The following is a 14,100-nucleotide window of genomic DNA, read 5'->3' on the forward strand; positions in this document are numbered from 1 at the left end:
CTTCCCCCAGTGACAAACGGTTTCATGTAGAAAGAGGACTTGGGCAGCAAATCTGGACTCAATTTATTAGTTGCTCTCTGCATTTTGCTTCTGCAGGAGTGGGGGCAGCCTGCAGCTTGCAGTGCAGAAGGGCAGGGCACTGCTTGGCTGAGTGCCATCTTAAATGGAGGTGGGGCCCCCTAGCGGAGATTTCTTGGCCTTACTTGTTATGTGGCTGGCCCAAATGCCTGGGATGTGTAAACTACACAATTTAGAGTTTACTCATCTGTAAAATGGGACTAAGGACAAGAGACATCTAAACTAAGAAGGCAGCTGGGGAAATGGATGAGTTGACACATGCTAACCCTTGATAAGGGCTCAGTGAAGTGAGCCCATTCCTATTGTCTGTTACTATCATGCTGTCCTGAGTGCAGAACCTAAGCCTCCCCTATTCAGGCTCAGGGCCAGGTCTTTTGTAGTGAGAAAAAGACAGAAGGGCTAGGGGGAAGAGTGGGCCTGAGGTTCAGTCTTTGTACCCAGGAGGCAGGGACAGTAGGCTGGTGAATTCCATGCCAGCTAGGCTAGTTAGGTAGACCTTGTCTCAATAAAAGTACAAAACAAAAGCAAGAAGATGGCTCACGCCATGCAAATGTGAGTGTCTGAGTTCAAATCCTTAGAACTCACATAAAGCTGGACTGTGTCGATAATTCCATTGTTCTTACTGCAAGATGGGAAGTTGAGAAGCTTCCAGATGACCCTGTCTCAGACAAGGTGAAAGTTGAGGATCGATGCCTGAGGTTGTCTTCTGACCTCCACATGCAGGCTGTAGCATACACACACACACACACACACACACACACACACACACACACGCATGCACAAACTTACCCTATATAAACAATGACAGAAACAGGCGGGAGAGTTAGAAAGTGGCAGGCAGAGGCAGGCCTCAGTTTGTCCTGGCCTCCTCCTCTTAAGAACCAAACTTCCCCCATTCAGGGAACAATTTTCATCCACACGGAAGCAGCTCAGAGCTCATGAAGCAGTTGCGCCTAGCCCAGGGCTGTGTCTGCAAGAACCGGATAGTTCAGAACTGCTCTTCTTAGCTGAGAACAACTCCTTGTCTAGAATTGTTGGCAGATAGTTCTCCCTGGACCAATGTTGACTCAAACCTAGGTTGTTTATGGATGTCAACAGAGCTATGGGAAGGACCCCTACAATCCTGTAGAGGTGAGAAGGGAATGAGGGGTTATGTTAATCTAGAATGGGATTCTGCATGAGAAGGAAAGTTCCCTATCAACAGAGGCAAAAGAGTGCTTTACAGTTTACGTCACACACAGGCAATAGTATCTATCTCCTGGGGGGAGGAGAAAGGAGGCATGGTTAGATGAAAAGAGGACTTGGGGTAGCAGGCATTGTTTCAGTAAATGGTGGCTGAGGGATATCTGAGATCACTTTCCATATGACATACAATGTTAAAGCAAGGGTTGGCACGTTCTGCTGGAAAAGTTGAGGGAATAAATATTTTAGGGTTTGAGGGCTGTGAGTCTGTTGTCACTACTGAAGTCAGGCTGTCATGTGGAAGCAGCCAAAATGATATGGAAAGGGAAAAGCTGACTGTGTTCTAAGGAAAGTTTATTTACAAAAAATGTGGCAGGTTCTATCCTTGACGATATACCCCTGTATTAGAGCAATGAGAGCTCAGGACCCAGAAGCACTTCCTAGAGGAGATGTTGGGTTAGACCACTAGCAGGAGTGAGAAGTGCACTTCTTCATGACACAAAGCTCCTGGTTGATGCCAATGTCAGGCCACATGGTGGCCTTCCCTTTCTGAGTGGTTTCCTTCCCCTGGACCATGGTCCTATAGTTCAAAGCCTTGCTATCTCACTAAGAGCGTCAGCCAAGTTTGGTTGTTTTAATTATTTGGGGTGGGAATGGAACCCAGGGCCTTGTGCATGTTAGGCAATTTTGCTCTACCTCTGAGCTGCATTCCTAGTCCCAAGCAGATATTTTTTAAAGTATGCATGCATGTGTGCACATACACACACATTAAAGAAGGCTGAGACTGGGATTTAACACAGCATTTAAGAACACTTATTCTTGCAGAAGATATGGGTTCAATTATTAGCACCTACATGGTAGCTCACAACTGGAGTTTGTAACTCCAGTTCCAGGGGATATGATGTCCTGCATTCTTCTGACCTTCATGGACAACAGGGGAACACGTGTTACACAGATACACATTAAGGCAAAATACTCATAGACCTTAAAACAAACAATCAACAGGCTGGCAAAATGGTTCAGCTGATAAAGGCACTTGCTACTAAGTCTGATAACCCGAGTTCAATCCCTGGGACCCACATGATCAAAGGAGAGTGATGACTGCTGTGGATTGTCCTCTGCATACACACACACACACACACACACACACAAATAAATAAACAATGTAATAAAAGAAAAAATTAACAACAACCTCCTGACTCCCCAAAGCAGGAAAACAAAAATAAAAAATGGAAATTCTCTAATGAGTGCCAGGCTTGCACAGTGGTAAAGGCTGAGAAGTCCTGTAATATGTGGGTCATCCAAAGCACATGAAATATAGTGGTGCAGCTTTTGTCTAAGTCCAGAGAGCCTGAGCTCCAAGGGAGCCAGGGATGCTAGTCCCTAACTCCAGGCAGAAGGTAGAGACTCAGAAACACAGTATTCCAAGGCTGCACCTTGACCATCCCAACCGTCTGTTTTATTCCGACCTCAGCAGAAGTGCCTGCCTGCTCCAGGGACTGAAGCTTCTCAACTCAGCCCTGTGGTCAGAGCTAAACCCTCCTGGAAGCTCCTCAGAGCACCACCCTTACCCCCTTCAGGGGGCACAGGGCATCTCTTAGTCTGGTCACACTTTTTCAGATGAACCACAGCAACTTCTCCACCTGTTCTCAAGGGACAGGTCCCTGAATGTCTTATGGACTCTAGAAGGACTGCTATTACTGGGGAAGTAAGCAGGACAGCACTTTCTTAGGACTCCCTGTCTCTTTTGTGATGAAAAGCCCTCAGACTGGCTTCTTTTCCTTAGAAGGGCTAAGCCAATTTGTGTTGTATAGGCTCCAGAGACGAGAGCCTGGGCTGGGGGATGCTCTCTAGCTCCTGTCTATAATTCTAGCTTCCAAATAAACTGGAGCTGACCTTATGTGGCCAGCTACGCCTAGGAACTGCTGGTGCAGTGGGAGCCTGCTGCATTCTTCCTCTGTCCTCTCTGCAGGAGAATTGTATCGGGTGTCCCTTAGAAGGCAGCGGTTCCCAGCCCAAGGAAGCATCGAGATCCATGAAGACGGCGAGGTGCGCTGGGTTTTGGAGGCATCCAATCCATCTGTAGCCAGCATCGTAGGAAGAACCCTAGGAGGGGAGACAGCTACCTAGCTTCCATCCTGTTCTTTGCTGTATGACCTTTGGGTAGCTCCCTGCTGTTCTCTGGGCTTCAGGCTCCCATAGGCACAAGAAGAGTCACTCTAGACTCATCTTGCTGTGCTATCCATTGAAGATCTGGCCTTCCTAGTAGCCTTCTGCATGGTCCAGAGTCCTACAGCAGTTGTGGAGTGTCAGCCATGGACCCCATGTCTCTGTGCTTGTGCATCCTGGGTCCCTGCTACCTGCCTGTCTCTATCCATGCCATGTTCCTCTCAGGAAGGCTGCTCACAGCGCTCCTGCAAGACACATGTCCTTCTGCTGGTGCTGCATGGGGGCAACATTCTGGACACTGGCTCTGGTGACCCTTCCTGCAAGGCGGCCGACATTCACACCTTCAGCTCTGTGCTGGAGAAGGTCACACGTGCCCACTTTCCTGCTGCCCTGGGACACATCCTCATCAAATTCGTCCCTTGTCCTGCCATCTGCTCGGAGGCTTTCTCGCTCGTCTCTAAGTGAGTCATTTTGGCTTGTTTGCACCAGCTGAGTTTGGTGTGGGAGGTGTAAGTGGAGGGGATACCCCTGCCTCGGGGGCACCTGCTGAGGCCTGTCTGGTGTCAAGTCAGAATTGTTGTGGGTATCTCTAGTGGGATATGGTCATTACGAGTCATCTGTCAGGGACCTGGACTCCCCACGCCAGCCCAGATCCATTTCCTGTGCTTCAGTTTGAATGAAACAAGGAACAGGCCTTAAGAGATTTGTCCATTTCCCCCAGCCATTCAGAGAACAGAGCTGGGAGTCACATTCAGTCTCACTCTGGAGAACAGCCGTAGTGGTACTCTGATGGAGGTAGCCCGCAGCACAGCTGGCACAGTTAGGGAAGACTTTTTAGAGAAGTTGGCTTGAATGTCATAGTGTGGCTAAGTGTTGTCCTCTTCAGTAGCCTGGACTTGATCCTGGCTCTGTGACCTTGGGGAACTATGGTACTTCTTCCTACCTCAAGTCCCCCATCTGTAAAATGGAGGTGGTAATGTTACTGACTGACTTCTAGAGAGTAAGAATGCTGGTGCTGGTGTGCAGGTGGGTTAGTGCCCTCATAGATCCGGGCTGTCACTGGCTATAGCCCTGACCTCCTTCTAGGGCCAGGGAGACACTCAGCCTGTTTCCTGTTGGTGGAAAATGTCCTGTCCTAGCTCACAGCCAGCTGGTAGGAGCTGGGAGGAAAAGGATGGTATGTCAGAAGCACAGGCTGAGCAGTCAGCCACTTCCTGCAAGTGCCAGTACATCGCTCCCACTGTGGACCCACACACCAGTGAGGGACAGACTGAGAGACCAAGGGCTCTGTGGGAGTGGAGTCTTATGGAGACATTCCACCCGCCCTGCCAGGACTTGAGAGCTTCAATGCTTCAGGTGTCACTCTTGGAATAGCTGAAGGTGGGTACCTGGAGCCAGTTCGACACCTGCTTTCTTTCCAATTGTCTGCAAAACAGGCTTTGTGTACCTGCAGGGCCCACATGCCCTAAACATCGAGTAAATTATCCAGACTGAGCAGGGAGGCCAGACTTTCCTGCAGGTGGGGTAAAAAGGAGCTGTTGGCACCCCTGTCTCACCCTCTCCTTATATGACATCAGAAAATCCCTCCTTCAAGTCTCTCTCCCAGGCTTTCTTCTTTGGGACATGCTCACTGTCCCATGAGAAGGGGAGCCTATGTGCTTAGCTTCAGCCAAATGGGGCTCTGAGCCCAGGGGCTCCAGTGTGGGATGGACCTGAGGGCCCTGTCTTTCACTACCAATGGCTCAGGTCTAGCAGGGGCTGGACATTCCCCTTCCTTCTTTCTTCCTGAATGGTGCTCAGAGGCTGATTTCCTGGGTTCCCAGGATGCCCTCAGATGGATCTCCATTAGAGATAGACGACAGGAAGCCGGTTAGGTCTATGGCTTCCCAGCTTAGCCTCTTCCCCCAGTTTATTGTGTGACCCATGTCACAGGCAAGATGTGCAGGCTCCTGTGCAGCAGCTGAGTGGGTGGAGCCCTGGATTCCGAGTCTTAGACAGGGCTTGCTGCTGCTCTTCTGTTGTAGGATTAAGGAGCAGCTGAGCCTGTGGCAAGGCTCCAGTCCCTCACACTTGCAGCAGCCCCAGAGTTAATCTTGCTAGTCAAGACCCCTGCCTCTCACCCACCCCCAGGATAGCTGACCTCCAGAGCTGGGTCATTCCTATCTCCGGGAAGACGGATGGCCAGGCCATTTGAGGGGACAGCAGGAGGGAGCTTACTTCTCCCCCAGGCAGCTCTTGCTAGGGCCATTAATCACCCGTAATCACTGCTGGGAGGGAGCTCCTTCTCGGCTAATTAAAATCTCTCCGGCTGCAATCGAGGCCTGTTTCCTCCAATTTGTGTTCTTTGGAGATGAGAAATGGTTGGTGGGGCCTGCCTTGCACACTGCTAGGACTCTGCCACCTGCTGAGGGTGCCTGAGGCCTGTCACTTGTCCTGGATTCTGTTGGTTCTTACCCCAGTTGCTCTGAGTCTTAGACACTCTGGAGCTAGGCATGTTGGGTAAGGGCAGGCTATTGGCCCAGAGTAGGAAGTTCTCAGACTCCCTCTGTGTCTGTCCAGCTAGGCCCAACAAAGCATCAGGGTTGGGTGTGCAAGGGTGGAGGCAAGGGCAAATCTGGGTAGGGATGGGACGTCATGTAGGTCTGAGTTGCCCAGAGAGGGAGGAGGGCCTTCCTAGGAGGGAGATGGAGGGATGCAGTGTCCTCTGGTGGAGTTCTATGTGGGAGGCCCCAGCCCTCTCTGCAAAACTGATGAAGCAGAGTAACGTAGAGCATAGCATCATACATGCAGCTAGGTATCACCTTTACCCGGGAGCCATTGTCCCATCTCCTATGATCTATGAGCCCTCACTGCACCTTCTCAGCTTCTCCAAAGCTTCTCTTGAGAGTCTGATTTAGCCTGTTCCTCCTCCAGGAAGTCTACCACAATGCTGCTTACCCACATGGCTCTACATTAGCCAATTTTCTAACTTCTCTCAGAACTGGGGTATTTCTAGAATCCTGCTAGACAGCATGGCTGTGCTACACTGCAGGCTCGTGTAGGCAGGCATATGTGGAGTCAGCCCAGCCATGAGTCCTAATCCTTTCCCCCTTGCCCCATTGTTTGTAATTTGCTTCATGGTACTTACCCTGGGTCCTTAAATTTTTTTGGAGCTGGGCATGGTGCAAAGAGCCCAAAGGCCCAAGCCACCCATTTCTTGGTCCTGGCTAGGCTGACTTTGGGCCCCCTGTCTGCAGCCTGAACCCCTATAGCCACGATGAGGGCTGCCTCAGCACCAGCCAGGACCACGTTCCTCTGGCTGCCCTTCCCCTGCTGGCCATCTCCTCCCCACAGTACCAGGATGCTGTTGCCACGGTCATCGAGCGAGCCAACCACATCTATGGCGAGTTTCTCAAGTCCTCTGATGGGATTGGCTTCAGTGGGCAGGTAGGGCATCCTGCTTTCTCTCACTCTGTGCCAACTTCTACCTTGTTTCCTTATTCTTTTGTGGGAACATGCCCCTATTCCAGCTGGATGTGGGGTGAGAGGGCTTTGGGCAAGCCTGCAGCCCAGCTGTGCCTCTGCAGGTGTGTCTCATCGGGGACTGTGTGGGCGGCCTCCTGGCTTTCGATGCCATCTGCTACAGTGCGGGGCCCTCAGGGGACAGCCCTGGCAGCAGCAGCCGGAAGGGGAGCATCAGCAGTACCCAGGTGTGGCCAGGCTGGGGGATGGAGAGGGGTATGTCTCTATGTGTGTCTTATAAGAACAGAGGAGCAGCTGGCACCCCAGGAAGGGTAGTGCTGCATGTTCATGTTGGCGTTATGGTGTCTGTGGTACAAAGGGTTATGGGAATAGCAAGAGCATGGTAGCACAGACCCAGAGGCCCAGAGGATGCCTGCTAATGTCTCCCTAGACAGCTGCCTAGTGCCCTGACTGGGTGGTCCATCCCTGTGGCCATAGGAGATTGCCTGTGCCTAAGTCATCACCTACCACCATGAGCATATGTTTGGCAAGGAGGGTGGTGGTGGTTACTTATGCCAAGGGGAGGAGGCCAGGCCCCAGGGCCCCCATGATTGCTATGCTCTCTGCTCAAGGACACCCCTGTGGTGGTGGAGGAGGACTGCAGTCTGGCCAGCAGCAAGCGTCTCAGCAAGAGCAACATCGATGTCTCCAGTGGAGTGGATGATGAGGACCCCAAGAGGCCGTTGCCACGGAAACAGAGTGATGCCTCCTCATACGACTGTGAGGCAGTAACCCAGCATCACGCCTTCCTCTCAAGGTAACCCCTCCCTGCTGCTGCTTTCACATCAATGTTCACAAGAGCAGGGATCCCAGCTCTGAGTCACCAGCAGCCTGTGAGCAGCCAATCCTCCTTGACACTTCCACAGGGCCCATGGACAACATGGGATTTGTGGTACCAAGGCTTCATGTCATTGGCCCTGCATCCATACCAGAGAATTTTCTGTTTGTCTCTGCAGACACTGGAGATAGTCTGCTCTGCCCCTCTGGCCTTTGGCTTCCTCTCCAGCCACGTTGGTATATCCTGGAGAATGTAGTGAGGTCATAGATGGGTATGCTTGGTGGACTACCCCAGCCTTCATACTCATAGTTTCTCAGGAAAGGAGATGTCACATCACTGGTACCTGAAGACCTGGGGCCAGCATCCTGCTCTTCCTGTCCTCACCCCGGTGTCTTGGACATGGCAAACACCATAAACTACCCTTTCAGTTTCCAGACGGGATGGTTGAGGAGCAGCTAAACGTACCATCTGCACATTGATTCCAGAGAGAAATAAGTACTGAACGTGGACCCAAATTGGTGGGGTTGGGAGAGTCTTTTTCTCTTCATTACCCTTCAATTCTCTCCTTTCTGCCCACCTCCACTTTTCCTTGCTTGCTCCCTAACTGACAAGTATTATGGCATCATCATAACATCATAACAGTGTTTCTTTAAAACATAATTTATATGTACTTTTACTAAAAAAAAAATAAAACAAACAAAAAACCCAAAGCCTCTTACACTGTTAACCTTTCCCCCATATATTTAAAAGTATTTGGTAAATATTCCTAATGCAATATAAATTTAGATGAAAAACTACTTTCTCAATCCCACTAATTAAATATTTTTTTCCAGTGCTTTGCTGTTATAAAAAGTGTTATGCTGAGCATATTTTAAAAAATGGTTATTTTTAGTTTTATATGTATATGTATGTGCAAGAACCAGCAGAGGCCAGGAAGAGCCCTGACTCCCCTGGAGCTGGAGGTTCAGGTGGCTGTGAGCTGTCTGATGGTGGGTGCTGGGAGCCAGGTGTCTGTCAGATCATAATGCTCTTGAACACTGAACCATTTCTCCAGCTCCCATGCCGGAGACCTTTGTGCAGAAACATTAATGTATGCGATAGACTTACAGTAGCCCATTGTTTTGTATACTGTGGTTTCCACTTACCTATGATCTGACAATATTAAGCAGAAAGTTATAGAGGTAAATCAGCTCTAAATTGTAAGTTGTATGCTCTACAGAGTAGCATGATGACGTCTCGTTGTCCTGCTCTAGGCAGGGATCACTCCTTGTCCAATTTGTCCACTATGTGTATGCTGCTTGCCTGTTGCTCACTTGGCTGCCATCTCAGGAATCAGATCCACTGTCAGGGTACCACAGTGCCTGTGTTCACTTGATCCTTGCTTTACTTTGTAATGGTCCCAAAGGTCGAGTAAATGATGATGCTGGCAACTTAGATCTGACAAAGAGAAGCTTCATGTGTCCCCTCTAAGAGGACAATTACAATATTTTGCAAGAGACATTTATGCAACTTTTATTACAATATAGTTATAATTGTTATATTTTATTATTAATTGTTCTCTTAATATGCCTAGTGTATAAATCAAAATTTATCCTGGGTACATTAACTATAGGAAAAGCATTCTATACAAAGGGTTTGGCATGTTCACTGAGGTCTTGGGATGTAGCCCTATAGATGAGTCCCTCTGTATTTCCTGCAGAAGGAGGTGGAATACGAGATGAGACTGGCAGGTTCTGCAGGGTTAAGCTTTGAATGTTAAGGCTCCTCTATCAACTCAGCCTCTGGAACAGCATCCATGTACAAAGGAGGGCTGTGAGGTGAAAATCTCAACATTTCAGGTTCATCCTTGAAGTAGCCTATAGGAAAGCCCAAATCTGAAAAGTGCTCAGACATCTGCGTTGATCAGTAGCGAGCCCAACATGGCCAGCTTTCCCCTCTGGTGCAGGAACAGATGGCTGTTTCTCTGGCAATTAAGTAGTTGGCACTTGTTCAGGGACCATGCCAAACATGAAATATACATGGTTAAACTTCATCATTATTGGCTGAGAGCAGGAGGCAGTGCGTGAAGACTGGGTGCCCTCTCTGCCCCCCGGCTCACTCCTGAGGGTGGACTCTGCGCCTGTAGCATTTGAACTTTCACTTTGACAGGATTCTCCAACACAAGTATTTTAGATAAATTTGCTTCCAGAAGTTGACTGATACACCATGTAGTCTCCCTGCCATGGTTTAAGCCTATACTGTTCCTGGTGCTTGTTGGAAGGCCAGGGAGGCAGCCTTGGCTTCAGAGCTCAGCTCTACATCTGTGGCTAAACACAATGTAGACATTTTGGAGTACATTGGGCTCGTGGGATGAGAATGTGAGAGCCTACATTGTCAAGGGAAGTGCGGAGGCCAGGCTGTTTGCACCTGTGCCTGGAGTAACGGTAAAAATGCTAGTGCTCACAGCAGCAGCAGCAGTAGCCAGCTGGCCTATGCACTAGCCAGGATGGGCTCCTCCTGTGGAAAGTGCAGGGATTTTGTGGCTGTTAGAAAGAGCGTGAGGGGCAGGCCTGGCTCAGGTGCTCAGCCAGGTTGCAGCATATCCTAGCTACACATATTGCCTAATCATGATCTGTGGCTATCCGACATGGCAGAATAAATCCAGGTGGCGGGTGCACCTGGATCACAAAGTCTTTTAGACTCACCATCTGGTCCTGTGCAGAAAATGTTTGCTGAACTCTGCTCCAGCCAAATGTTGGCCAGGCCTGGTGGTCAATGCTGGGAGTCACCAGCTTGTGTGGATGGTGTTTACAGTGGACTCTGGTTCTAAGCCCCATTCTGGTGATAGAGGGTTGAGCACCCTGCTCCCAGAATGATTCTGTGCTGCAAAGTGGACACTCCCACAGTCCTGGTCCTCCTATGAACTGCCCTCCCTCCCTCTGATAGCATCCACTCCAGTGTGCTGAAGGATGAGGCTGAGGATCCTGCAGCTCGCACACCCCAGCTCTCTGAGGTCAGCCTGGGTCGCTTCGACTTTGATGTGTCTGACTTCTTCCTCTTCGGCTCACCCCTGGGGCTGGTCCTGGCCATGCGGAGGACAGTGCTGCCTGGGATAGATGGTGGGTATGGGTAGGCCAGTGGCTCAGGAGATCAAACTGGGGGAGTGAGAGGGTGGACAGAGTGATGGAGGCAAGGTAGACATACAGAAATGATAGAAACTATGGGAGAGGACAGGCAGCTTTCCTAGCTTGGACAAAGGGGAGGCAGCTTGGTGAACTTCACTCTCCCTTCCACTTGCCCCTAGATTACTTGCTCCTCTGTCCTGCAGTCACACCCCATGAGAAAGTAGGCAACAAACATTCACCCAATCACAGCAAACCCTCCTGTGCTGTGCCCAGCAGACTTCCTGCAGCCAGATGGGTCTCAGAATCTCTCTACCCAAACTAGCACTGGATGCTTTTGCCTTGTAACACCTGAAGCCTAAAGCTCTTTACAGCTCTTACAAAGCAGACACATGCTGCTATTTGACCAGCATGCACCTTCCAGAGGGTCTGAGGATAGGCTGTCCTTCATCGCTCTCTGCTGAGGCTCTTAAGTGAGGAGCTGAATGGAGGGGCAGAACTCATGATATCAGTGTTGCAGAGGAGATTTACAGTTCTCTGAGTGCAGCAGACCCAAGCCCCTGACCCAGGACTGCCAGGAGGCAAAGGCCTTCATGGAGACACCTGCTGGCCAGTGTAAGAAATGCCTCACCTGATCTAACCTTCAGAGCTCCTGATCAAATGGCCTCTAACTTGACTAAGGGGACTTGGATTGGCTTCGTAAATCGGGCTGTGGCTGAGTAGTGGTTAGAGGAACTTAAAGAAGTATCCCAGTGTGAACAGTGGAAGGAGGGTCTTGTAGTCTGAGGAAGGAGAGCAGCAAGCTTGCAGATGCTCACCAGGGCTGCAGTGTTGTATGCCTATAATGGTGTCCCTAGGTGGGGCGATTGGCAAAGCCTTCAATGCCAAACTGAGCATTAGGTTTCTGGGTAGTGCGATGGCTAGTTTTCTGTCAAATTGACACGAGCTAGAATCATCCGAGAGGAGGGAACCACCACTGAGAAAGTGCCTCCATGAGACTGTCCTCTAGGCAAGACTGAGCATTTTCATAAATGATGATTCATGTGGAAGGCCCCAACCCACTGTGGGTGGTCCTGTCCCTGGGTGGGTGGTCCTGGGGTATATTAGAAACCAAACTGAGTAAGCCAGTAAGCAGCACTCCTCCATGGCTTCTGCTTCAGTTCCTGCCTCCAGGTTCCTGCCTTGAGTTCCTGCCCTGACTTCCCCCAGTGATGGAGTGTGACCAGAGAGTTGTAAGATGAAATAAACCCTTTCCTCCCCAAGTTGCTTTTGGTCATGGTGTTTTTGCACAGGAATACAAAACCCTAACTAAGATTGGTAGCAAGGACCCAGGGGAGGTTCCTGAGCAGGAGAGAAGGCTACTCAAGCTTCATTCCAGGGAGCCTTTTAGAGCCATAAGAAAGGGGCTTTGCATGTGTCTGATCAGAAGAGAAGGCTACTCAAGCTTCATTCTAGGGAGTCCTTTGGAGCCATAAGAACAGGGCTTCTGCATGTATCTTCTTCCTACCCACCCAGGTTTCCAGATGCGTCCTGCCTGTAGCCAGGTCTACAGCTTCTTCCACTGTGCAGATCCCTCTGCTTCACGGCTTGAGCCACTGCTGGAGCCCAAGTTCCACCTGGTGCCTCCTGTCAGTGTGCCTCGCTACCAGAGGTTTCCCTTGGGTGATGGACAGTCCCTCCTGCTCGGTACGTCCTGGGGCTGTGAGAGTGTGCTGAGTTGGAGGCTGGTAGGTTCTGGGAATATTCTTTCTGGATCAACCTCTCAAACTGTCAGATATAGGGTGGCTCACAGGAGCAGGGGTGTGCTGTTAGAGAGTGGGCAGGAAGCAAGCTGGCTTCAGTGCTATAGGGTAGCTGCTATGTGAAGGACCTTCTCTGTGCTAGGCATGTTGGTGCCAGGGCTTTGCCCACCACCCCTACTGGCAGGCTTCCATTTGAGCTGGAATAATGGTGGAATTGTTGATCTGAGGGCAAGTCAAGGGTGCATGCCCAGTGCTGTTTCCCAGTGCCCATCCCAGACGCTGCAAAGATACATCCTGGTGGAATTCATGGAAGGGGTGGCTTCTGGATAGGGCCTGGAGGAGGGGTGTATTTGGATAGGTGGAGAGGTATTGGAAGGATAATAAGAGAAGGTAGGTTGGTTAGAGAAGGACCACTGGCTTCTGGGTTCAAAGGGATATGTATGTGACTGGGGATATGCCCAAAGGAGGCCCAAAATGGACAGCCAGGCACTTGGCAGTCTTGGTGCCGTAGCTTCGTATCACCATTGAGGAACTCCAGCCTAAAGGTTTTCAGAGGTTTTGGCCAGAGACGAGGGGATGCTGTACCTGTGATTCATTTCAGGTTTAAAACTTAACCCCTTCTTCTTCCTCATCTCAAAGGGATATATTTGTCTGGGACTTCTAGCAAAAGCAAGGCTCCAAAGCTTGCTTCTGTTACTCTGATATTTCCTTCAAAACAGGGATCCCCAACCTTAGAGGTTCCCCCATCCAGCTTACAGGCTGAAGTCATATCCATACATTTTCACCACAGCATGTGCCTGTGTGGATCTGGGGAGAAGTTTGATGAGAGAGGACATGGTTAGGCATTACACCTTGACCTCAGCTAGGCCTTAGGGCCAAGCACCCAGGCTTCCCTGTAGCTTTTTGGAGATAGGGTGGTGTTGAGATTACCACTTATGTCTATGTCACCCACATTTTGTACTATGCTGGTGTAGGGGTGGGGGAATGGGGTGCTGGTGGCCTGCTAGGCCTGGGCTGGCTTCTCTGCATTTCCAGTCTCTTGCCCAGCATGGGGCTGGCACTGTAAACCATTCTGTTGGAGACTCAATGCTTGCCCTGACCTTGCAATTCCCCCTCCAGCTGATGCCCTGCACACCCACAGCCCCCTATTCCTGGAGGGCAGCTCCCGGGGAAGTCCCCCGCTTCTGGATGCCCCTGCCTCGCCCCCTCAGGCCCCAAGATTCCAGCGCCCAGGACGGAGGCTAAGCGAAGGCAGCTCCCATAGCGACAGTTCAGAGTCCTCGGACAGCCTGGCACCTCTGGGTGCCTCCCGCAGTGAGTGAGGTCCTTTTGGGGTCAAGCCTGCATTGAGGGACAGGAACCTTCTCTGGGTGGTGGGTCCAAGAAGAGCTGTTGTGGCAGGCTCTTGGGTTGGGAGGAGTTGTGAAAGAAGTCATGGTGACATTCCTGTCTTTGGGAAAAGGAGGGGGGTGGCTATATGGTGGTGGGTGGAGGACTGATCTGGTTTCCCTCTGAGTCCTTGCTGATTTACTCGGTGAAGCTCTGAACT

At 50.5% G+C, this 14,100-nt stretch overlaps 1 protein-coding gene across 4 annotated transcripts in view; it reads left to right on the plus strand.

Moving 5' to 3' along the window:
- Pitpnm3 (PITPNM family member 3) overlaps positions 1 to 14,100 on the plus strand; it is an 84,742-nt gene that overhangs the window by 54,570 nt on the left and 16,072 nt on the right. For 3 of the 4 annotated variants that reach the window (XM_060363360.1, XM_060363357.1, XM_021641655.2), the window contains 8 exons: positions 3,233 to 3,309; positions 3,655 to 3,890; positions 6,666 to 6,855; positions 6,996 to 7,118; positions 7,503 to 7,687; positions 10,634 to 10,806; positions 12,325 to 12,495; positions 13,671 to 13,865. In XM_060363360.1, the coding sequence (XP_060219343.1) occupies positions 3,233 to 3,309; positions 3,655 to 3,890; positions 6,666 to 6,855; positions 6,996 to 7,118; positions 7,503 to 7,687; positions 10,634 to 10,806; positions 12,325 to 12,495; positions 13,671 to 13,865 (1,350 nt within the window). The remainder of the gene's footprint in view (positions 1 to 3,232; positions 3,310 to 3,654; positions 3,891 to 6,665; positions 6,856 to 6,995; positions 7,119 to 7,502; positions 7,688 to 10,633; positions 10,807 to 12,324; positions 12,496 to 13,670; positions 13,866 to 14,100) is intronic. The other variant, XM_060363358.1, reaches the window with a different exon arrangement.

This window comes from Meriones unguiculatus, chromosome 11 (assembly GCF_030254825.1).
Source record: "Meriones unguiculatus strain TT.TT164.6M chromosome 11, Bangor_MerUng_6.1, whole genome shotgun sequence".
Classification (NCBI taxonomy): domain Eukaryota; kingdom Metazoa; phylum Chordata; class Mammalia; order Rodentia; family Muridae; genus Meriones; species Meriones unguiculatus.